At 48.6% G+C, this 23,968-nt stretch overlaps 4 protein-coding genes across 8 annotated transcripts in view; all 4 read left to right on the forward strand.

The window, feature by feature from the left end:
- Positions 1 to 13,718, forward strand: part of LOC127599021 (gastrula zinc finger protein XlCGF57.1-like) — a 38,528-nt gene extending 24,810 nt beyond the window's left edge. For 2 of the 5 annotated variants that reach the window (XM_052062646.1, XM_052062645.1), the window contains exons 3-6: positions 7,444 to 7,675; positions 8,482 to 8,610; positions 8,835 to 9,047; positions 12,011 to 13,718. In XM_052062646.1, coding sequence (XP_051918606.1) covers positions 7,561 to 7,675; positions 8,482 to 8,610; positions 8,835 to 9,047; positions 12,011 to 13,383 — 1,830 coding nt within the window. In that variant the 5' untranslated portion in view covers positions 7,444 to 7,560 and the 3' untranslated portion in view covers positions 13,384 to 13,718. Of the gene's footprint in view, positions 1 to 7,437; positions 7,676 to 8,481; positions 8,611 to 8,834; positions 9,048 to 10,428; positions 10,742 to 12,010 lie in introns of those variants that run through there. The other 3 variants (XM_052062647.1, XM_052062649.1, XM_052062648.1) reach the window with 3 other exon arrangements.
- On the forward strand, positions 309 to 3,673 carry LOC127599045 (gastrula zinc finger protein XlCGF57.1-like). Its single transcript, XM_052062694.1, has 2 exons — positions 309 to 689; positions 1,705 to 3,673. Exons 1-2 carry the CDS (start codon positions 575 to 577, stop codon positions 3,120 to 3,122), a joined length of 1,533 nt encoding a protein of 510 aa, XP_051918654.1. The 5' UTR covers positions 309 to 574; the 3' UTR covers positions 3,123 to 3,673.
- Positions 4,273 to 7,128, forward strand: LOC127599076 (gastrula zinc finger protein XlCGF17.1-like). Its single transcript, XM_052062745.1, has 2 exons — positions 4,273 to 4,691; positions 5,454 to 7,128. The coding sequence occupies exons 1-2, from the start codon at positions 4,577 to 4,579 to the stop codon at positions 6,452 to 6,454; spliced, it is 1,116 nt and encodes a 371-aa protein (XP_051918705.1). The 5' UTR covers positions 4,273 to 4,576; the 3' UTR covers positions 6,455 to 7,128.
- Positions 13,719 to 14,491: 773 nt separating the features above from the next.
- On the forward strand, positions 14,492 to 23,832 carry LOC127599113 (AP-2 complex subunit alpha-2-like). Its single transcript, XM_052062804.1, has 22 exons — positions 14,492 to 14,837; positions 15,697 to 15,765; positions 16,071 to 16,213; positions 16,345 to 16,538; positions 16,729 to 16,858; positions 17,022 to 17,123; positions 17,218 to 17,326; positions 17,546 to 17,696; positions 17,794 to 17,962; positions 18,368 to 18,505; positions 18,854 to 19,036; positions 19,132 to 19,229; positions 19,319 to 19,550; positions 20,212 to 20,388; positions 20,912 to 21,057; positions 21,283 to 21,365; positions 21,493 to 21,582; positions 21,870 to 21,993; positions 22,260 to 22,376; positions 22,484 to 22,553; positions 23,171 to 23,305; positions 23,383 to 23,832. The coding sequence occupies exons 1-22, from the start codon at positions 14,771 to 14,773 to the stop codon at positions 23,458 to 23,460; spliced, it is 2,805 nt and encodes a 934-aa protein (XP_051918764.1). The 5' UTR covers positions 14,492 to 14,770; the 3' UTR covers positions 23,461 to 23,832.
- The last annotated feature ends 136 nt before the right edge of the window (positions 23,833 to 23,968 follow it).

Genomic DNA, 23,968 nt, shown 5'->3' on the forward strand with positions numbered 1-23,968 from the left:
TTTGCAGTCAGTAGAGTGCAATATTTAGTTCACCAAGTCATTTTTCAAAATGTATGCTAAATTTGTCATAACTATTTCAAGGAAAAATGAAAGTTAAAAGAGCCGTCTGAGAGCCAACAAGAGCCGACTCTTTTAACTGAGCCGATCCGAATGAACCGGATCACCGAAATAACCGAAAATCCCATCGTTATTTGCTGTCGAACGCAATTATCCAATCGGAGCGCATTGGACAGGCACGTAAAACAAAGTTTGTCCGTTTGTGATTGCCGTAGTACAGGAACAATGATGGCCGACCTGTTGCGCATGCGCATTGTCGATGGTGTCGACTCCGCAGAGGGAGTTCTTGGGCACGCGCTCCGTGAAATCATTTCGAATTATTGTCGAAATACTGCTGAGCGGGCGAAAGACTCGACACGGCACACGCATCTCCATTTCAGCCGACTAAAACAGAATACGTTTGATTTTCGTGTCCAGACAAACTCGTCAGTGTGCACGCCGACGTTAGCTTGCTAGCGGCGAACAAAGCGACGAGTTTGCCCGCGCCGCGTCGCTCCGAGTGTTCCGTGTGTTGGAAATGTGCGCCAGGAGGACAGCAAAGTACAAGGGGGAACCTTGCGGAACGGAAGAGGACATCGCGCAACAACGTCACATTTGCAAGTTGGAACCTCAACTTTTCTTACTCGGAGCAGGTTTGTTCACTTCTTCCTCTCACTTATTCGCTACAAGCTTAACTTTACCAATACCATGCCGATGTTTATTTTTCATGGGATCCTTGTACGCGTTTTACTTCCATTGAATGTTACCGTATCGGCGTTCCAAGAACTTTTGCCCGGTGGATCTGATGATTTTTACACCTCGTTAAAATACATGAAATAGCTCAGCTGAGAAGAGTAGATGTTCTAATTTGCCACCGTCTGACTGGCTGGCTAAATGCATGCACGTTAAAAAGACACTTGGATGGGCTGAACATAACAAGTCTGTGTAATCATGATGTCAGTCTTAAAATTCACCCACCTAAAAGAATCTGTAGTTATTGAAGTTTTTTTTTGATGACGAAAGCCAGAGAGATTAGCATGCTCCCTTTTGTTACCTGTCTTTTTTTTTTAATCCAGATCAGCATCTCTTCATGTACAAGTACGGAGGTGAAAGACTCGCTGCGTAAACAAGCGCATGAAACATGCTAGGCTAACGGTAGACCTTCCTACTGGAATCTGTAATTCCTCAACAAGGCGGAATTTTGCGAAAAAAGTGTTTGATGCAGTATTGGGGCATCCAGAGGTTGGTTATTGTGGTCGCTGCAATGCATATGTTGGGGTCCCTTGTAATGAAAACTTACTAAACCGTTGTGCGTTCTTTGGCAGAAAATAATCACACAGCAGCAAGTCTGCAAACTAAAGCAACAATTTAAAAAAAAAAGGGTTGCAAGTAAATTTGACATCCTTCCAATGACCTTGCAGTGGCCTGGCGATAATTACATGAAGATCAGCACCAGACAATGCGGCCCAAAATGCTGCAAAAATAGCCAAGGAGGACCCTCTCTGCATTTTACTGCCTGGCATATTTCTGTCCAATAGCTTCATCGCGAACGCAGGCAGGTCAGGCATGTCAGACAATAATATGCGACATCGAGGTCACAGCATGAGACTTGACTGAGCAAAGCTAGCAATCCATGCGAATCTCTTTCTCTTTTTTTTTGTCCAACAGATGTCAGTGAAGAGTATTTGCATCCTGAGCAGCGGGAGCCGCAGTCCACCCACATTAAACAGGAGGAAAAGTCAATGGCGACGCACATTAAGGAAGAGGAGGATGAGAATGCAAAGAGCAAGCCTCCGTTGAATGGTGTCAGTGTGAAGAGTGAAGGAGCCGATGGAGGATTCCAACCGGACGGCCTCTTAGCTCCCCTTTCAGAAGGTGACGACGTCACGTCACACTCTTGTGACAGTGACGACCATGATGATGATGATGATGATGATGATGGGCCCTCGAAAGGTCATATGACTGGCAACAGACGAGTGAAATGTTCTCAGTGTGACAAATTGTTTCTCAACAAGTCGTCCTTGAAAGTACACTGGAGAACACACACTGGAGAAAAACCTTTTGCCTGCTCGCTGTGTGATCGAAGATACTCCTGGAAGGGACATTTAACAAGGCACACAAGAACACACACTGGGGAAAAACCTTTTTCCTGCTCAGTTTGTGCTAAAACATTTTCTGCTAAGACAAGTTTAACAACGCACACGAGAACACACACGGGTGAGAAACCTTTTGCCTGCTCAGTTTGTGGGAAAACATTTTCTTTGAAAACAACTTTAACGATACACACCAGAACACACACTGGCGAGAAACCTTTTGTGTGCTCAGTTTGTGGTAAACCGTTTTCGATCAAAGGTGAATTAAAAAATCACACAAGAACACACACTGGGGAAAAACCTTTTGCCTGCTCAGTTTGTGGTAAACGCTTTGGTGTGAAAGGTCAATTGAAAAAACATACAAGAACACACACTGGGGAGAAACGTTTTGTTTGCTCCATTTGTGGCAAAGCATTTTACAGAAATTCAGACTTAAGAAGGCACACCATCACACACACTGGGGAAAAACCTTTTGCATGCTTAGTTTGTGGCCAAACGTTTTCTCTGAAGACAAGTCTCATGACGCACACGAGGACACACACTGGGGAAAAACCCTTTGGCTGCTCAATTTGCGGGACAAGATTCACTCAAAACTCCTCTTTAACAACTCACACAAGAACACACACTGGCGAGAAACCCTTTGCCTGTTCCGTTTGTGGTAAAACATTTCCTAGCAAAAAGGATTTGACAAGGCATGCAATAACGCACACTGGAGAAAAACCTTTCGCTTGTTCATTATGCGGGAAAGGGTTCTCCGCAAGAAGTGCCCTCAAGAAACACACAAGAACGCACACTGGGGAAAAAAGCTTTGCCTGCTCACTTTGCGGTGCAAGATTCCGACATATGTCAAATTTAAAAGCGCACAGAAGAACGCACTCTGGAGAAAAACCTTTTGCCTGTTCTGTTTGCGCTAAAACCTTTGCTCGAAAGGACTATTTGACAAAGCACACAAGAACCCACACTCCAGGAGAGAACCTTTTGCCTACTTTGTGAAACAAGATTCAATCAAGCTAAGCGTTTGATAAAACACAAGAAAAAAACATATTTGTGTTCTGACTTTGTAGTAAGAAGACTGACTGATCATTGTCCCTCTTCGGTTTTGCCCAGGAACTTTTCCAATTCTGTCCGATGAAATATTGCCTGAATGGATTGGAACTGCTCACTCAGCATACCTCTTTAAACAGTGTAACATTTTGGTACCTTAAGGGGGTTGACATTGCTAGTTTGTTTTTAAAAAGTGTTGTTTTTTTTTTTCAAAGACCTAACTTGTCAAAAGAAAACATTGTGCGGTGCTTTGATGACTGTTCTATTTTTCAATTACACATTTATTTTCCAAAAAGTGGTGTCAACTTGATACGCTGCAGCTTCACACTACCGCCTTTTAGTTGCCTTTGCTTTCCTATACAAGTCTGCAGTATTGTTTTTTCCACTGAAAGGTAATTTAATAAATATCAATCAATCAGCAGATGATGGCATTGGACAAGTTCCTTTGATTAACCCGCGGTTTTGTACATCTCCAAAAAATTGTCCACAGCAGTTGCAAAGCAATCAATGCATTTAATTCGTTAATTTTCCGAGCCGCTTTATCGTCGCGGGGTGGGGGAGTGCCGGAACCTATCCCAGCTGTCTTCGGGCAGTAGGCGGGGTACACACAGACGCCCACACTTACACGTGGGGACAATTGATAGTTTTCAATCAGCCTGCCATGCACGTTTTCGGAATGTGGGGGGAAATTTCAGGCCCATGCAAACTCCACGCAGGGAGGTGCTGGGATTGAACCCGGTACCTCTGCACTGTGAGGTCGACGCACTAACTAACTAACCACCGGGCTACCATAGCAAGAATACAGCAACTAGAGTAAGTGAAAACGGTCAATTAAAACCCGAATCAATATTCGGTGTCATCCAAGCTTTGATTTCCTCTGGACAGGACAAAAGTGGTCTTGAAAGAGAACGAATTCTCTTTCAAGCGAGATCGATTTTTGGGGTCTTTTTTGAACAAGTCAAGGTTCCAGAAAACAAAACGAACAAGTTATTAATTCATGTACAGAACACAGAGAGATAACCGAAAAGAAGAGACGAAAAGCGAGCGAGCCAGAAGGAGAGAGAAATATTTTTGTCTTCTTCACGTGGTTGGCCTGAAAGATGGCCGACGTGTTGCGCATGCGCACTGCCGATTTGGTCGTCTCGGCACCACGGAAAGTGGTCTCGGGCGCTGAATGATTCTTCCCGAATGAGTCCCGCCCGTACTCGAGCCTCGGCATAGAACGTTCATTTCGAGTCACTTGGACTGGGGCATCAGAGATGCGGTCGTGTCCGGATCAACTCTTCTGGGCGCACGCTGAAGCTAATGTGGCTAAGGTAGCCAGCTAGCCGCTAATACAGAGACGCGTTTTAGAAGCGACACATCGCTCGGAAGAGATCCAGTGAGCGTGAAGTGCTGGGAACATGTCTGCGAGAAAGACGGCGGGATACAAAGGGGAACTTTGTGGAACGGAAGAGGACATCAAGCCACGACGTCACCTTTGCCAGTTGGAACCTCGTCACGTCTTACACAGAGCAGGTTTTCTTCACTTCGTGCACTCGCTTGTTTTTGGTTTTCAATTTAAATGAACCTCTTGTCAGCATCTAAGGAAGGCTGCGATGCTACTTATATGAAATGGTCTGTGAAAAAAAGATTTTTTACATAAATATGCGTTATATAAGAAAGTATCGTATTTGAGTTACATTGAGCAGGACGGTATTGACATCCCAAATTTGTACCAGGTAGGTCTGATGGCATCGGGGAGGCGAACCGCTCAAATACACATAACATGTTTAATTTTGCCAATATGTGAACAATTACGGAAGTTTGGTCAAAAATGCCCCCTCCTTTCCAATTCCAAACAAGCTAATGGGCTGTGATCAAGAAGTGGATGCATTTCAGGGGACCGGAGGGGGTAAGGAACACAACCGAAGCGGTTGAAGAAGGATGAAAAAGTCCAGGTGCACAAAAAAAGACGCCAAATCAGAACAAAAATCGATCAAACATTTCGCGGTGGTGTTATCCTCATCGGCATCGTACTAATTGGCTGTCATTTCATTTGCGTAACCTGAAATACCGACAACCCACAGCCAAATTGGTCCACATAAGAGAGCGAGTTACATTTCAACACTTTTCGTGGCCTAATAATCATCAAATCTTGAGAAGCAGAAGGTTTTTAGGATCGGCATGAAAAAAAAAAGCATTGTCCATCCCGAATCGATTTCACATAAGTCATCGAGGGCTCGGTGATCTCCAAAGGTCAAGACAACTGGACCGTGTTTGCATTTGTGTGTCCTGCAGGCATCGGCGAAGAATATCTCCACCCTGAGCAACAGGAGCCAGAGTCCGTCCTAATGAAAGTGGAGGAGGAGGGGCAGGCGGAGACGCCAGACATCAAAGAAGAAGAGCGGGAGGATGCAATCAGCAAGTTTCCATCGACCGCCGTCTCCGTGAAGGGCGAAGAAGCTGATGGAGGGCAGCGCGGAGGAGCCCAATGGGACGGCCTCATCCCGCCGCTTTCGGACGGCGACGACGCGACGTCACGCTCTTCGGACACCGACGGCGATGAGCACTCCAAAGGTGATGCGACGCGTCACGCTGGCAGTCGACGAGTGAAATGTGCTCAGTGTGACAAAACTTTTTTCAGCAAGTCAAACTTGAAAAAGCACAAAGTCACCCACACGGGCGAAAAGCCATTTGCCTGCTCGGTTTGCTTGAAAAGGTTTTCCCTCAACGACAGCTTAAAAAGACACACAAGAACACACACCGGAGAAAAACCTTTTGCCTGCTTAGTTTGCGGCAAAAGATTCACTCAAAGGTGGACGCTAACGGCTCACGCCAGAACACACACCGGGGAAAAACCCTTTGCCTGCTCCGTGTGCGCTAAACGGTTTTACGTGAAAGGCGAGTTAAAAAAACACACGACGACGCACACTGGGGAGAAACGCTTTGTCTGCTCAGTTTGTGGAAAAACATTTTATCGAAACAAGGATTTAACGAGTCACATAAGAACGCACACCGGGGAGAAACCTTTTGCCTGCTCAGTTTGCGGTCAAACGTTTCCTGTCAAGCAGAATCTAACGAGGCACTCGAGAACACACACCGGCGAGAGACCGTTTGCCTGCTCGGTTTGCGGTCAGACCTTTTCGGGAAAGCAAAATTTAACAACGCACGCAAGGATACACACGGGGGAGAAACCTTTTGCCTGCTCAATTTGCGATAAAAGATTCTCCAGGAAGAGGCATTTGACCAGCCACAAAGGAAAACACACTGGTGAAAAAGCTTTTGCCTGCTCCGTTTGAGCTCAAGCATTTTCTAAGGATCCAGATTTAACAAGCCACCCAAAACTCTGGAGTTTTCTCTCCGCAGTATTTCAAAAGCGACAGGCCACAGACAAAAAAAAAAAACCCACACGAGGGACTGAAACATATCAAATTAAATATTAAAGTATCCATACAAAAGTTGAAAAAAACAGCTGTAAAGATAAAACGCTGTCTGCTGAACGCAAGCGAGCGTTAAGCGTTTATTAACATTTGCCATTTGGCCAACAAGTGAACCTCCGTAACCTTTTCGTCGCAAGCAATCTTTCTTCAGAGCAAAAGGAAAGGGTTGGCTCCATTCACAGAAATAAAAGCATAAATATCTGACATCAGTTGTTTAGGAATGGGCAATTCCATAATTAATAAAAAAACTTTTTCGTCTCTTTATCTTTTTTTTTTGGTTGTTGCATTGTTGGAGAAAGACTTTGCATGGGTACTGAATGATTCCAAAAGTATTCTTTTCAAAATCCCTTCGCTGTTTTTTCTTTTCGTCTCTTTACATGGCTACTTTTTGTATCTTTAACTTTGCTTTGAAATGTCTTGAAGTGGTTTTGGTTGAAAATGCCTTTAGGTGCTCTGCTTTTGTTTGCGTGAAGCACATTGACTTGTCTCGTGTATGAAATGTGCCATACGAATAAAGCTGCCTTGGCTCGAAATGTTTCTCTCATTTTATTTTGGAGCTCGTACCTGGCTGGGGAAGACAAACGACTACAATACTCGATGCCGTGCGATGACGTGATTTAGGACAAGTGGAGTCCAATTCTTTTGTCCTTGTCTCCGTTGTATTTTGACTTAGTAGACTCGCCGTAGTACGCGTTCAAAGATGGCCTAGCTGCTGCGCATGCGCACTACAGTTTGTGTTGGCTCCGCCGCAGATCTTGTGGGCCTTTCACGAAAACGTTCTTCTCGGATTGCTGTTCACCGGACTGGACTCCAACTGACACAAAATTGAGCTTTGTGTCCCGGGCGCGCGTCGAAGCTTCTCTGGCTAATTCGCTTGCTCTCCGCTAACAAATAGACTCGTGTGGTCGGAACACGTCACTAAGAAGAGATCAGGTGAGTGTCAATTGCTGGGCTTGTTGCTGCAAATGTATGGGAGAAAGACGGCAGAGTACAAGGAGGAACTCTGTCCAACCAACGAGGACGTCGAGCCGCAACGTTTCCTGTGGACGTTCGTACCTCGAGTTGTCTTGCCAAAAGCGGGTTGGTTCACTTCTTCCTCTCGAACTAACAAATTCTTGATGTTTTACGGTAGTCAAATGGATTATTTTGGCACTGATGACTGCATGTTCTCCTCATTCTTCAATCGACATTGTGATCTAGTCAGGCATTCGGTTGTTATTTCAATTTGTGGTCAAATACAATCGAAGTATCGATGTCGGGTTGAATGGGAAGCCATTTTAGAACGATACAAATTACTACGATATTTCTGTGTGATATCGTCAATCCAAATGCAGACGGGCTTCCGTGCAAAAAGAAACAATAACTTGCACAAAATCTTCTCTTGTTTTCACACGTGATATCTGTCCATGTCCTTGTTGATCGTAGTTGCTTAACTCATTCACTCCCAAAGACGTTTTTAAACGTCTTTTCAGACTTGGTCTAGAATCGGCTGCTACTGAATATGTTCTTGCCATACGAGCGCAGCCTGTACTGCCGCAGACAAATTCCTTGTGTCTTCTACATACTTGGCCCATCAAGATGATTCCGATTCTTTTGGTTGTTCCTTTCTTCTGGGTGTGCTCAACCTGTCGGTAACTCTTTAAAAAAAAGAGGGTATGAGATCAATTTTGAGAGGCAGAAAGTTTTCAGTATCGGCTTGAAAAAAATTCAGTTCCTGGCACATTCAGGAGCACCGCAAAATAAACCCAACAACCAACACCAACGTAGCTTTGACGATCACAAGTACGTTGTTGAAATTGCGATTTCAGTCAGAAAACGATTTTTCGAAAGATGAAATTTGCCTCTGGCAAGCCTGCATTGGCCGTTTGTCTTTTTGTGTCTTGTAGACGAGGAGCCCGAGTCGGCCCAAATGAAAGAGGAGCGGGAGACTGAGACGCCGCGCATAAAAGAGGAGGAGCAGGAGGGTCAAATCAGCACGTCTCCGTCGACTGCTGTCTCTGTGAAGATTGAGCAAGGTGGGTGACGGGAGGATCACAAACACGCAGCCTCACGCAGCCACTCTCAGGTGTGTGGCTTGTGCTGTTTGGCGTGAAGTGAACGGAAATTGATGATAAATGATAAACAACGTCTGCGACCTCAAGCATTGCCAAAACATTTTGGGAAGAAAAATGCGCAACGTCAAAGTCACCGGCCGAGACGGGACTGAGCAAAACTTCAGCTCTGCGCTTGTATTCCGCAGACCTCACAGGAGCAGATGTTGATCCCGAGCAGCAGGTGCCACAGGAGGAAAAGCCAGAGACGCCACACACAAAAGAAGACCAGCGGCAGGATGAAATCACCTTGTGTGCAGAAGAAGATGGCGGAGGGCCACTAGGGAACAGGCTCATTCCGCCACTTTCGGATGACGATGGCGCGACGTCACGCTCGTCCGACACAGACAGACGCTCGAAAGGTGATCCGACGCGTCACGCTAGCGACAAACGGGTCAAATGTTCCCAGTGCGACAAAACGTTTGTCAACAAGTCATCCTTGAAAAGACACACGAGGACGCACACCGGGGAGAAACCTTTTGCCTGCTCCGATTGCGGGAAAAGCTTCTCTCTCAAGGCACATTTAAAAACCCACAGCAGAACACACACCGGTGAGAAACCGTTTGTCTGCTCAGTGTGCGGTAAAGCATTTTATCGAAACGAAGATTTAACGAGGCACTCCAGAACACACACTGGGGAAAAACCTTTCGCCTGCTCTGTGTGCGCTAAATGGTTTTCGACAAGGGTCGAATTAAAAAAGCACTCGAGAACGCACACTGGGGAAAAACCTTTTGCCTGCTCGCTTTGCGCTCGAACGTTCTCCGTCAAGACCAGCTTAACGATGCACACGAGCACACACACTGGAGAAAAGCCTTTTGCCTGTTCCATATGCGCGAAAGGCTTTTCCACCAAAGTGGTCTTACGAACACATTTAAGAACACACACCGGAGAGAGACCTTTTGCCTGTTCGGTATGCGAGAAGGTGTTTTCCACAAACGGTCACTTAAAAACACACACGAGAACACACACTGGGGAAAAACCCTTTGCCTGTTCAGTGTGTAGCAAAGGGTTCTCGACGCAGGGTCACTTGAAAACGCACACAAGAACGCACACGGGAGAAAAACCGTTTGCCTGTTCGGTATGCAAGAAAGGCTTTTCGACCAGAGGGCACTTAAAAACACACACGAGAACGCACACCGGGGAAAAACCCTTTCCCTGCTCGGTTTGCGGCGCAAAATTCCGACTCAGGGGCCATTTAAAAGCACACAGAGGAACGCACTCTGCTTAGTTTGTCACACTGAAGAAAAAAAGTTTCACTTTGTTTAAAACAGCAGCTCCTCCAGCTGTCCGCAAAGCACGGCCCGCCTCCACATGACGCCCTAAACTGTACCAGAGATGGATTTTTAATTTCTTTGTTTTCACTCTGGCCATGTGCTCGAGGCTTGCACGTGCATAGAAGGTCACATTCTATTCCACCCTCCTGCAGTCTGTGCCCTATCTGAAAGCCTTCCCTCCTCAAAAATACAACAACAGCAACTGTCGAATGTGTGGATTGGGGGAAGAGACAGCTGAACATGTATTGCTAGATTGTCCCGCCTTTCAGCCAAAAACACGAGCAAACCTGACGACGCCGGAGCAAACGGCCCAACAAACCCAGATGGAAGATTGCTCAAACTCAGATCCTGGACGGCCGCTGTCCTGCATGTTCTCCAAGTCTCTCTGATGCAACACAGCTGATTCAAATAATCAGATCATCAGCAAGCTCTGCGGAAGCCTGACATTGAACCTGTTCATTTGAATCAGGTGTGATGCAACAGGGAGACGTGGAAAACATGCAGGACAGCGGCCCTCCGGGAACTGAGTTTGAGACCCGTGCTCAACAACAACAGCAACGGCAGAAAAACCCTCATCCTGGACACACCTGTGTCAAATAAAACGGAATACGGTGAAACTCCTCTACAACGAAACCTACATGGGCGAAAATCCCCCCCTAGTCTGAAAAAAACATTCATACATTAAAACCATTTCCACTTTTCTGATTTCGTATAACGCAACAGGGGGATTTTTGTTTTGTTTTGTGTGGCTTCTTGGCAAACAATAAATGCTTACCTTTGGACACCTTTGCCATCGTTGCTGTTTTTGTTACAGACTGAGCGGGGGTTGGGGGGGGGGTGATTTGGCCCTCAAAGGAAAAGATTTGGTTATCCTGCGCTAGGGACTTAAAAAATATATATTTCAAATATTTTAGTAGGGGAAAAATATTGTATGTAACTTTCACACACATACACAAATACACCCCAAAAAACACGCAAGCCTTTAATTTTTCTTATTTTTTTATCTATCTAGCTAGCTAGCTCGCTATCTATCTATTTGTCTATCTGTCTGTCTGTTTGTCTGTCTGTCTGCCTGCCTTCATTCTTTCCTTCCTTTCTTCTTTCGCCGATATCATCAAATTTTTGTCCTAATGTGGTAGCCGTCGCATATTTCAAAGATGGCTGACTTACTGCGCATGCGTACTGTGGACTCTGTCGACTCACACATCGTGTCTTGGGCACGCGTTTTACTTTAATCGTTCCTCTCGAATGATTACGGAACGGACTGATGCCTCGACAAAAAATGCCAATCACATTTAGTGGAGGAAATCAATCGTCTTGATGCAAGTTCAAGCTTCTCTGGATAACTTAGCTTGCTAGCCGCTAGCAAGGAAACGAGTTTGTTCGCGACACATTGCTAAAACGAGATCAAGTGACGCTCAAGTGTTGTGAAAATGTCTGCAAGAAACACATCAGATTACAAGGGGGGCCTTTGTGCAACAAAACAGGACATGAAGCCACGACGTCATCTACTGGACGCGCTTTTCAAGTTGGAACCTCGAGTTGTCTTACACAGGGGAGGTTTGTACACTTATTTCGCTCACTGTTTACGAACTACAAAACATATCCCTGTGTTTATTTTAATTGACTCGCCGGAAGCTTTCTAGGTTACATGAAATGTGACGTCCAATAATCTGTAGTAGGACGACCTGATGGCGGATCCAGCGACGTAGTCGCAGGAAGGTTGGGCATGAAAGGGCTCCATGGTGGACCTCAGTGTTGCCAATTTCCCTCCTGTGGTCCTTTCTCGATAAGAACTAGCTCATTACGTGTAACCTTTAGTGTTTAAAATGTTTTGAGTCGTAATTTGCAAAAGTTGAGTAGAGGCAACTGGACTATTCTTGAAGACATTTCACCTTTAATCACAATCGGCGTCTTCAGTTAATTTTCTATCACCTGAAGCATTGCCAAGTATGACTAAAAGCTTTTAGGAACAATAATATGGAGTGTCCAAGTTACAACACGAGGTCTGACTTGAGCAACCTGTGTATTTGGATTTTCGTTTCCCGCAGGCTTCAGCGAAGACTATTTTTGTCCTGAGCAGTCCCCAAAAATGAAAGAGGAGGAAAGCTCGGAGACCCCACGTGTCAAAGAAGAAGCACAGGAGGATGAAATCGGCAAGTCTCCGTTGAATGGTGTGGTGAAGAGTGAAGACCAGGATGGACGATCCCGATCGGAGGGCCTCTTGGCTCCACTTTCAGAAGGTGACGACGTCACGTCACACTCTTCTGACTATGACGACCATCAGGATGATGATGACCTCTCCCGTGGTGATATGACATGTCACACTGGTAAAGGACGAGTGAAATGTTCTCGGTACGACAAAACCTTTGTCAAAAAGTCCTCCTTGAAAAGACACACAAGAACAAACGGCGCAGAAAAACCTTTTGTCTGCTCAGTTTGTGGTAAAAGATTTTCTGAAAAGCGAACTTTAGCATCACACACAAGCATACACACAGGGGAAAAAAGCTTTGCCTGTTCAATTTGTGGTAAAACATTTTATAGCAAAAGGGATTTAAGAAGGCACACAAGAACACACGCTGGTGAAAAACCTTTTGCCTGCTCAGTGTGTGGTAAAAGCTTTTATAGTAAAAGTGATTTAACGAGGCACACGAGTACACACACTGGAGAAAAACCTTTTGTCTGCTCATTTTGTGGCAAAAGATTTTCTGAAAAGCCCAGTTTAACATCACACATGAGCACGCACACGGGAGAAAACCTTTTTGCCTGTTCTGTTTGCGGTAAAACATTTTCTAAAAAGGACAGGTTGACGAGGCACGCGAGGACGCACACTGGGGAGAAACCCTTTGCCTGCTCAGTTTGCGGCAGGCGATTCAGACAGAAGGGCCATTTGAAAGCGCACACAAGCACACACACTGGAGAAAAACCTTTTGCCTGTGCAGTGTGCGGTAAAGGCTTTCCGAAAAAGGGGTATTTAACAGTGCACGCAACAACACACACTGGGGAGAAACCCTTTGCCTGCTCAGTTTGCGGCGCACGATTCCGACAGAGGGGACATTTAAACGTACACCGAAGAACCCACACCGGGGAAAAACCTTTTGCCTGTTCAGTGTGTGGTAAGCGATTTATTCATAAGGGTGATTTAACAAGGCACGCGGTAGCGCACACGGGGGAGAAACCCTTTGTCTGCTCCGTTTGTGGGAGGCGATTCATTCAAAGAAGCACCTTGACAGCTCACAGGAGAACACACGCTGAAGAAAAACCTTTTCTCTGCTCAGTTTGTGGTCTACGATTCACTCGCAGCTCAAGTTTAACTAAGCACGCAAAAACACACGCCGGAGATAATCCTCCGTCCTCGTTGTTGGCCGGGTATGTCAAAACAAACACGGAATGTGTTTCAGGACGTATCAGCCAGCCGAGTTAGCATCTGTTGCTAACGACATGACCGTTTTTAGATTTGGGCATTTCAGTCATGGCCTTTTCTACCGCCAAGTGTTGTCTCAGCAATATGGCGTCCATTTTGGGGAAGTGGATTTTACAGGAAGCGCCAAAGAAGCTTCTTGTATGAACACTGATGAGAAAGGGGAGGTGGGATTCCAAAAGACTTTCTTCTTCTCGCTCCTCTTCGTACACAATCTCTCTTTTTTGGCGTGTGAAACACTCCTTGTTAGTATGATATGAAATAAGCTGTGTGCTCTCTGTGTTTTAGAGTAAGATGCCATTTATCTGAAATAAATGGAAAAATAATTTGTTGACAAAGTCTAGTGGCGGTGTTGTGCTGCCAGATTAGCCGCTTTCCCTCCACAGCTCGCACCCCTTTTCCGCCAGGTCCAGTGCTGTGCTAAGTTAGTGCTGAACAAGTTGTGAGGAAGATCGTGTTTGGTTTTCCACCGGCAAACAACCAAGTAGGAACCACGTCATGACGTCACCGTAAAGCGTACGAATGTCACCGCTTACCCAAGAGCGCTTGCGCTATTAATGATAATAAAAATAATAAGGATGATGCGCTGTTAGCATCTGCTAGCCAACTTAGCATATACTTGTATATATGTAGTACATAACAGTCGGGGACATGCAATTAGCAAACGCTGCAAGCTTTCTTAATCATCTGAGATGATGACGAGGCCGGCAGCCAATCGGAGATTGCGGGCACATCCGGACACATTAGGATAGTCTTATTCTGAATAAAATATTCCAGGAAAAAGTTCAAACACTGTGCGTAGCCAGACAATACGGGGCGGTGACCTCGGGGCATCGAAATCCATCCATCCATGATCTGAACCGCTCTACCCTCACGAGGGTCGCGGGGGTTGCCGGAGCCCATCCGGGCCGTCTTCGGGCAGTAGGCGGGGGACGCCCCCGAACCGGTTGCCAGCCAATCACAGGGCACACAAAGGACGAACAACCGTCGGCGCTCACACTCACACCGCGGGACATATTTTTAGGCCATGAAAAAGTACCGGCACTTCTCAAACGAATTACACTTTTTTCCCCTATCTATTAGGATAATGAATTCGCATAACGGATGCGCGGATGATCTAAAGATCATATGGAAACCGCCCACCCGCATTGTGCCAAGGGAGTTTGGAGTGAACAAAATGGAGCGCGGCCCACGTGAGGGCGTATCTCGCTTGGTAGGGAGCGCGGCCGGTATGCTTCCTGACTGGATCCTTTCCGGGACGCCGAAGCCTCTCGAGCCTCTCGAGCCGCCCGCCGTCGCTTGCTGTCCGGCTTCGCCGCTGCTTTTGGCCCGGTGGAAGCGAGTGTGGACCAGGGGACACGACGTTTGGCCTTAGCGGGGAAACGCCGACATGCCGGCGGTGTCGAAAGGGGACGGAATGCGCGGCCTGGCCGTGTTCATCTCCGACATCAGGAACTGTAAGTTGATCCACCTTAGCCGCCGAATAACATCACAAGAGTCATGACGACGTGCTCGACTCTTCACAGAGGAGTCGTTTGTGCACACTATCGAGTGAATCCGCATCTTTCCTTCCTGAAAATTCGTATGTTTCAAGTGCAAATTGCAGACTTTTTTTGACAGCTAGCCGGCGAGCTAATTAGCTCTTAGCCGGAAGCCGCTAACGTCACGACGAAGGGCGTGACCGCCACTTTGATACGCCAAAAGTCCCACTTGCAAGACCACAGACGCCCTTTCGAGGAGATTTGACCGAGTAACCGCTTCGGAATTGATCTGATCCACAAAAACAATCACTTTTGTGAGCGGTCGGAGTCTCACACTGTTGAGGTATCACGTTGAAATGAATTCTTACAATTGACGAGTGGCAAATGGCAAGAAATGGGATGTCACCCAATTTCCCCACCGCCCATTTTTCAAAACGATTGCAATTTCAAATGAGCGAAAAGAAATCTGCTTGATTAATGCAAAGAAAGTATCCGATGCAATATTCACCCCGTTTTGCAAATAACGAACGTTGTACTTTCGTATCTCTAGTTCACCAAGTTCTTCCCATAAATAATAGCGAATAACGAGTCAAGATGACCGTTTTTGTGACCAGTCTTGGTCCTACATTCTTTAGGCATCATATTGACTGACTTTTGCGGTGCGTTCAATGTGACATTATTCACATTCACAACTCCCGGCAACAAAGTCTTGACATTGGAAGCCAATGTGAGGTCGCTATCAAGAATATAACAATTAATGTCGACCATCTGCTCCAAACCTCAACCGATCCAAGAGGAAATTGAGTTGAACTCACTTTATTTTTATTTTCTCCAGGTAAAAGTAAAGAGGCGGAGATCAAGAGGATCAACAAGGAACTGGCCAACATTCGATCCAAATTTAAAGGTAACTAACACGTGTGTGTGTGTGTGTGTGTATACGCGACATGCTGTGAGAAGGCGTGCATGTTGTGCTACTACACCAAAGGCGAGCAACTTGAAATTGGGTCGTGACCGTCTCAAATTGGTGGAAAGAAAAAAAAACAAAACAAAACATGGATTACAAATCCTCAATCGAGTTGGGTGCAGCTCTTGGCTACGTTTGATCCCATTTTGACATCAAACGCTAGTTGAAGACACTTGAAGGAGGAGCACGAGCGGGATGTCGCCTTCCACGGTAAAGCGCCGATGTTGTTTTCCGTCTCTTGACAGGCGACAAGGCTCTGGACGGCTACAGCAAGAAGAAATACGTTTGCAAGCTGCTATTCATCTTCCTTCTGGGCCACGATATCGACTTTGGACACATGGAGGCCGTCAACCTGCTCAGTTCCAACAAGTACACGGAGAAGCAAATTGTAAGCGCGCAACGGCTAAACTGAACATCGGTTGTCGGTATTACCAGACGAAACTCCAAATTCCTCAAAAAAAGTCTTTGTTTGATGATTCATGTCTTTGAATGCGTTGTCGCGGGCCGTGTGGCCTTCAGGGTTACCTGTTCATCTCGGTGCTGGTCAACTCCAACAGCGAGCTGATCCGCCTGATCAACAACGCCATCAAGAACGACCTGAGCAGCCGCAACCCCACCTTCATGAATTTGGCGCTTCACTGCATCGCCAACGTGGGCAGCCGCGAGATGGCCGAGGCCTTCGCCTCCGACATCCCCCGCATCCTGGTGGCCGGGTGCGTGCGTGTGTGCGTGGCGCATTTTGTGGGAAATGATGTCACTTCAATACAAAAAATGAAAGTGCTTTTCCACATGCTAATAAAACAAAACAATTTAAGTTAAACTTTGACTTGATGATCATAACACGACGTCCCCCCCCCCCCCCCACCCCCCCAAATGACTTTACTTGTTCTTGCCCCCTTCCAGGGACACGGTGGACAGCGTGAAGCAGAGCGCGGCGCTTTGCCTCCTTCGCCTGAACAAGACGTCACCTGACCTGGCGCCCGTGGGCGAGTGGACGTCCAGGGTGGTCCACCTGCTCAACGACCAGCACCTGGTAACACTTTTCACACCACATTGAATGCCGGCGGCACTGCGTCAAAAAAACAAACCGACCCCCCCCCCTTCCTGATGTGGGTGTGTCAAGGATGGAGAGCCGCAGACTTTTTCCACGTGTTTTTCGATTGTCCTTCAAAGAGCAAAGCCGTTTTTTTTTTCAGGGGGTGGTGACGGCGGCCACCAGCCTCATCAGCAGGCTGGCCCAAAAGTGTCCGGATGATTTCAAAACGTCCGTGGCGTTGGCGGTGGCCCGACTCAGCAGGGTGGGTGTGACGAGTTGGAAAAATACCCCCCCCCCCCCAAAACAAAACAAGCCTGCCTTTATTCAAACATGTTTGGACGCGATATTTTGTCCAGATCGTGACGTCGGCCTCCATCGACCTTCAGGACTACACGTACTACTTTGTGGCAGCGCCGTGGCTGTCGGTGAAGCTGCTGAGACTGTTGCAGTGCTACCCTCCGCCGGGTACTTTTACTTGAGACACCGAGCCGCGCGGCACCCCACACGACCAGGACCAGCCGTTGATATCTGCATTGAAAATTGACGGACTGTGGATTTCATGATGATGATGATCTCTCTTTCGTTTTTTTTGGTCCTAGCTAAAAAATCCTAAAAAATGGTCCTAAAAAATCCTATCTCCCGAACTCCCGAGCGTCGTGACTTTTCCGATGTTGTCCACAACAGAGGACGCGGCACTGCGGAGTCGCCTGACGGAATGTCTGGAGACCATCCTGAACAAAGCCCAGGAGCCTCCCAAGTCCAAGAAGGTTCAGCACTCCAACGCCAAGAACGCCGTTCTCTTCGAAGCCATTTCGCTCATCATCCACCATGACAGGTGGGGGTCGGGGGGTGGGGGGGATATGTTGGCTTGTGGCACCAAGGCTCGATCTCAAAGCGTCCTAAAAGTCTTTTTTTGCGCTGTTGTCCCACAGCGAGCCCACCTTGCTGGTGCGAGCGTGCAACCAGCTGGGTCAGTTCTTGCAGCACCGCGAGACCAACCTGCGCTACTTGGCCTTGGAGAGCATGTGCACCCTGGCCAGCTCCGAGTTCTCCCACGAGGCCGTCAAGACGCACATCGACACCGTCATCAACGCGCTCAAGGTCAGCCGCGCCTGCGCCCGCGCCTGCGACCGCGCCCGCTGCTCTTTAGCCAACCGCCGAAAGACGACCGCAAGTCGACTGGCACGCAGATTTCAAAATGATGACGCGTAGCCGTCGTCGTTCAAAAATCACACATTGGTTGTCAACATAAAAAAAACTTTTTTTGTTGTTTTTTTTTTTGAAAATGTGTGTGACCAAAATGAAAATATTGAATGTTTAGCCGCATTTTGGGAAATATTTTGGGGGTGTTGGAAAAAAAGTCTTCCAGTTTATGAGTACGTAGAGCTGCCTTGTGATTGGTCGTACAGGTAAAATGAAATTTTTTACCCTTCCCCCCCTCGTGTTACACACGCTGTTTGGTCACATGTTGATGAAAAGTGTCTTTGGCCATCGGTTTTGCGGCAGACGGAGCGTGACGTGAGCGTTCGCCAGCGCGCGGTGGACCTTCTCTACGCCATGTGCGACCGCAGCAACGCCAAGCAGATCGTGGCGGAGATGCTGGCCTACCTGGAGAACGCCGACTACTCCATCCGAGAGGAGATCGTACGTCACGCCTAACTTGAAGGAGGTCATGAAAGTAGAAAGCGTGACCATTTAACCGGACCGTTGCGGTCGCTGTTGCTGTGGCCGGAAATCGAATTTCCCGGAGACGCAAAAGAAATGCGTCACGCTAATGCGGATACGAAAAGTCGACGGGCCCCCGTTTGACTGTCGTTTGTTAAAAAATCAAAAAATAGAAGGGGCGAGAGCACGAATCCCCTGACCCCCGTCAGTAATGTGACCTATGACCTTTCCAACTCGGTTCAAGGTGCCCGGGAATTAGGACCGGTTCAAAATAGCAGACAGGCATGCGAGCGGCTAATTGTGAATGTGGCCGCGTTCTCGTTTCAGGTGCTCAAGGTGGCCATCTTGGCCGAGAAGTACGCGGTGGACTACACCTGGTACGTGGACACCATCCTCAACCTCATTCGCATGGCCGGGGACCACGTGAGCGAGGAAGTGTGGTATCGCGTCATCCAGATGGTCATCAACCGAGACGACGCGCAGGGCTACGCCGCCAAGACCGTCTTTGAGGTGAGCGCCGCCGCCGACGAGCCGCCGCCGCCGCCGCCGCCGCCGGAGGCCGTCCGGGGGGCCTCGGCGTCACGGCCCGCTTGAATTGTCGGCAGGCGCTTCAAGCGCCCGCCTGCCACGAGAACTTGGTGAAAGTGGGCGGCTACATCTTGGGGGAGTTTGGCAACCTGATCGCGGGAGATCCGCGCTCCAGGTAGCGACTCTTCTCCTCGTCGTACTTCCTCCACGCGACGCGAGCGCTCCTTTGGGGCTAACTTGTTGCGCCGGCTGTGGTCCCTTCAGCCCGCTGGTCCAGTTCGAGCTGCTGCACTCCAAGTTCCACCTGTGCTCGGTGCCCACGCGGGCGCTGCTGCTGTCCGCCTACGTCAAGTTCATCAACCTGTTCCCGGAGGTGAAGGCCACCATCCAGGAGGTTCTGCGCTCGGACAGCCAGCTGCGCAACGCCGACGTGGAGCTGCAGCAGAGAGCCGTGGAGTACCTCAGGCTCAGCTGCATCGCCTCCACCGACATCCTGGTGCGTGTCCCGCCGACGCCGACGCGACGCCTCGCCTCCTCTTTCCACCCATCCTCCACATCAGCGGCGGTTTGGCACGCAGGACCCCGAAATGGAGGCTTCTAGCTCAGCGCGCCCCCCAGCCGAAGCGTACTCGTGTTTTGTATCGTCCAACAACAACCACAGCTTAGCCTTTAGCGCAAACGTCCGTTTCAAAGCGACGGACGCTCGGACACAAAATGGCGGAGAAATCACGAGCTGGCGTTCGTTGTCATCGACGGCGGTTTTTGACAAATGGCGGAGCATCTCCGGACGACTTCGGGCTGCGCAGACGTCGCTCGGCATCAAGACGAGCGACGCATCGCAGACAAACGTAGCGGAGTTGTCTCGACGTGTTTCAAAAGCGAACAAAATGTCAGAAAGCGGACGTAGCATCTCAACTCGCGCGACTTTTGCTAACTGCTAAGCTAGTCGCCGATTCGCCAACTCGGTGTCAAGTTCGTGTCGTTTGACAAAGTCGAGCTGTTCTTCCCGGGTCGCGCGTGTACGGCTATCGCGTTATAGCGCCGGCTGGTGGTGCGGAGGAGCAGCGCAATGACTTAAGATTTCATCAATTGACGCGCAATCCCTCCAATGATGTTCTCACGACGGGAGTTTTTGCCTCTCTTTCTGGCCCCCGCAGGCCACCGTCTTGGAGGAAATGCCCCCTTTCCCGGAGAGGGAGTCCTCCATCCTGGCCAAGCTGAAGAAGAAGAAAGGACCCGGCAACGTGACCGCCGTTGACGACACCAGGCGCAACGTGAACGGCGCCGCGGAACACGGCGCCAAGGAAGACGGCGGCGACCCCGACGTTGCCGCGGTAATGCCGGCGTCCCGCCCTCGCTTGGCTTTGGCCTTCTCGGAATTCTGCGCGTCTCGCCGTACGTTTGCTCATTGATCTTTTTCGGAGGGTGGGGGGCCAGCTGCAATGTCCCCTCCCCTCCCCGAAACGTGTTTATTTAGACTCTGGAACATTTGTGGACGTTTTCTTTTGACATTTGTGTCCGTTTGCGTTTTATTTTATTTTTTTCCATTTCCTCAACTGGCATCGTTTGACTTGACGCCGACATTTTCCTTTCTGAGTGAAACAAACTCCTTGACTCCAAGGACGCTCTGCGGTGCCGTTGTTCATCATTTGAGCTTTCACAGCATATACAATTGGACTTTTTTTTTCGCCCCCCCCCCCCCCCCCGCACCCCCTCAAATTTTCCATTTTGTGAATGAGTTAAAAATGTTAAAATCTCTTTGTCATGGTTGGTCAAGTGTTCCAGCGGAATGTTGCTTAAACGGTTCGGAAAAGCTCAAGTTTCCAAATGACTTTGGACGCGTGTGTCTGTTCGCAGAACTTGGCGCATCCCTTCGACGACCTGCTCAACCTCAACTCGCCCCCCGCGGCCAACTCCAGTCTGCTAGTGGACGTGTTCTCCGAAGCCCCGCCGGACCCCGCCTCCGCCCCTCCGCCCGACGTCTCTGACGAGAGTTTCAGCAGGTTTGTTGTGGCAAAAAAAAAAGGGAAACGCTAAATCTCCAAATTCCCTTTGAGGCCTCAAAACAGCTTCCGGCAACGCCGGTGACGCGAAAGACCGAATGTGCAACGCCATCGGGTTTTTGACGACGATGAGGCTTCAAATGGAACTTTGGACTCCCAAGAAATGCACCCGGGTGTGATGAAACGGCGCCCTCGCCTGGCGGGTTTGTGTTTGTCTTCATGCAGGTTTGTGTGCAAGAACAACGGCGTTCTCTACGAGAATCAACTATTGCAGATTGGCCTCAAGTCCGAGTACCGGCAGAACCTGGGTGAGCGCCGAGCGCCTTACGTTCATTCCTCGGGGAACCTTAGCAAAGGAACACACACACACACCGATTGACTAAGTGAATGGTGCTTTCATCTTCATTTCAAATGCGCCCCCCCCCCCTCCCCCAGGTCGCATGTACGTGTTCTTTGGCAACAAGACATCCAGTCAGTTTGTCAGCTTCTCCTCGTCGGTGAGCAGCCAGGACACCCTGAAAGCTCATATCCTTTCTAATGCTCACTTTTTCTTTTTTTTAAACTCATTCACTCCCAAAGACGTTTTTAAACGTCTTTTCAGACTTGGTTGGGAATTGGCTAGTACCGAATGAGTTAATTGGTGCAGTCATTTCAGAGGGCCGTATTTGGGATATTTATTGTGGTGGTCATATTCAAATTTCTTTGGATGGAGGATTTGGGATTTTCTTGTTCAAAAATGGCGACGCACCTTCAGTGGGGTTAGCGGCGGCGTTTTGTCTGGAAGCACCTTCTTTCCTGAGCAACGAATCCACGGGTGAACGTGCACGCCAAGGCGGTGGATGGCGTCATCGAGGGCGGCGCTCAGGTCCAGCAGATCCTCAACATCGAATGCGTGTCGGAGTTCAGCGAGGCCCCGCTGCTCAGCATCCGCTTCAGGTGCGTCCGTCGTCCCACGCGCGCTCAAATTCCCGCCTCCCCACAATATTGGAGATTTTTCTACTGCTGCTTTAGAGCCTGTGAAATATATTTCGGGGGTGGGGGGGAGGGGGGATTTCACGGCAACACTGAACGCACGCACCTGTACGAATCAGACTTGCCCGACAAATGTCGTAGCAACGGAAAGTCTGGAAATTGCGCCGGGGGGGGGGGCTTGGACCCAAATTGCAAGTTGACGCACTGAGCGGCGCTGGCGTGTGCCGCAGGTATGGCGGCGCCCCACAAAACATCTCGGTCCGACTCCCCGTCATGCTCAACAAGTTCTTCCAGCCCACCGAGATGACGTCGCAAGAGTTCTTCCAGCGCTGGAAGCAGCTCGGCCTGTGAGCATCATGCGCGCGCATGACCCCCCCCCCCCCCTCATTCCCCCCCTTAACAAAAGTAAGACACCTGGCAAGTGTAAGCCACTCCCACATTTCCTCGCTTGCAGTCCTCAGCAGGAAGTCCAGAAGATCTTCAAGTCCAAACACGCCATGGACAGCGAGGTGACCAAGGCCAAGGTGGGCCGTGCACACTTTTGTCAGATTTCCATTTTCTGAGGGTGGGGGGGGGGGGGGTCTTTTGGTCAAAGCATGCGTTTTGCACATCGAATTGAGACTTTCCGTCGACAAAGCAACACCACAAAAAGGGCTTCTGGTGGCCAAAATATTGATCGGCGCTCTCGCGAACTGATGAACGGACAAACGCGACGTGCTGCGTTCAGCAACTCCATCTCCAGGTCGCGGGGGCGCGGGGGGGGGGATTTTCTTGGCCAAGAGCAATCCTCACGGGCTAATTGTTTTATCTTCATCGCGTGACGGGTTGGAATCCACTCCCGACGAGAAACGATGCAAGCTACTCGGTCGCAAGCCGTGCATCACGCCACCTGCTGGACACATTTGAAATGACTTGCAATGCGGACGAGCCTGACCCTCGCTTCGGAGGCTGCGGCAGACCCTTCCGCACCACTGACGTAGAAATATGTCATGAGTAGGGCGTGGTTTGTCTTGACATTTTTATATACGTCACGAGGAATACAAGCGTGAACATAAAAAGACCAAAATGGACAAAAAGTTTTTCACAGGTCAGCGGCCATGTTCTTGTTTTGTCGCTAACGCTCGTCGTTGCGGTTTGCTAGATTTTAGGTTTTGGCGTGGCGCTGCTGGAGGCCGTGGACCCCAACCCGGCAAACTTTGTCGGAGCCGGCGTGCTTCACACCAAAACTTCTCAGGTGGGATGTCTTCTACGGCTGGAGCCCAACACGCAGGCGCAGGTACGGCCAATTCTTTTGCGGCAGGCAAATTCTTTTGTTTGAGGTCGTAACAAGTGCGCGCCCGTTTGTCTCGTCAGATGTATCGTCTGACCCTGCGAACCAGCCGCGACGGCGTGTCTCGGCGACTTTGTGACCTGCTCTCAGATCAGTTCTAGAAGCTTCTGTGTACAGTTTGTAAGTTTTGTTTTTTAAAGTGGATTTTTTGGCACATAGCTTTACGGGCTGTTACTGTTTTTTTTTTTTTTTTTTTTTAAAGAAGGGTCTTGTCCTCTTGTCACCACGTTACATGTGAGTACGACAAAGGGTGCCTTCACATCTCACACTGTTGCGGTTTTGTCGGCTTTTTAAGCACACTCGCACACTTTGTCCCGTTGGTGCCTTTGTACGCGAAGCACGAGCGCACTGCCTCACCATTTCTACCTGAATGCACGTCGCACACTTTTTGGTGCCATATTTCTATTTTCTAATGCTCCTCGCTGCCTTAAGAGTCGTTTTGTTTGGAAATAAACGCCTTCTCCTCAAAAAAAGGTCCACTCGTGAAACCTGATTATGCAACTCAAGTGGCCTTGGAAAAAGCGGTCCAAAAAAGTCATTTTTAGGACAAGAAAGTTGAAGGCCAGGTGACAAAGTCATGTTGCAAAGTAGTTTGAGAAAAGGAAAAGA

This window comes from Hippocampus zosterae, chromosome 4 (genome assembly GCF_025434085.1).
Source record: "Hippocampus zosterae strain Florida chromosome 4, ASM2543408v3, whole genome shotgun sequence".
NCBI classification, from domain to species: domain Eukaryota; kingdom Metazoa; phylum Chordata; class Actinopteri; order Syngnathiformes; family Syngnathidae; genus Hippocampus; species Hippocampus zosterae.

Coding starts and splice junctions, on each gene's coding strand:
- LOC127599076 (XM_052062745.1), top strand. CDS start 4,577: ATGTCTGCGAGAAAGACGGCGGGATACAAAGGGGAACTTTGTGGAACG. Junction 4,692..5,453: donor TCACGTCTTACACAGAGCAG/GTTTTCTTCACT, acceptor TGTGTCCTGCAG/GCATCGGCGAAGAATATCTC.
- LOC127599113 (XM_052062804.1), top strand. CDS start 14,771: ATGCCGGCGGTGTCGAAAGGGGACGGAATGCGCGGCCTGGCCGTGTTC. Junction 16,539..16,728: donor CCCCGCATCCTGGTGGCCGG/GTGCGTGCGTGT, acceptor GCCCCCTTCCAG/GGACACGGTGGACAGCGTGA. Junction 22,377..22,483: donor CGCTGGAAGCAGCTCGGCCT/GTGAGCATCATG, acceptor CCTCGCTTGCAG/TCCTCAGCAGGAAGTCCAGA.
- LOC127599045 (XM_052062694.1), top strand. CDS start 575: ATGTGCGCCAGGAGGACAGCAAAGTACAAGGGGGAACCTTGCGGAACG. Junction 690..1,704: donor ACTTTTCTTACTCGGAGCAG/GTTTGTTCACTT, acceptor TTTGTCCAACAG/ATGTCAGTGAAGAGTATTTG.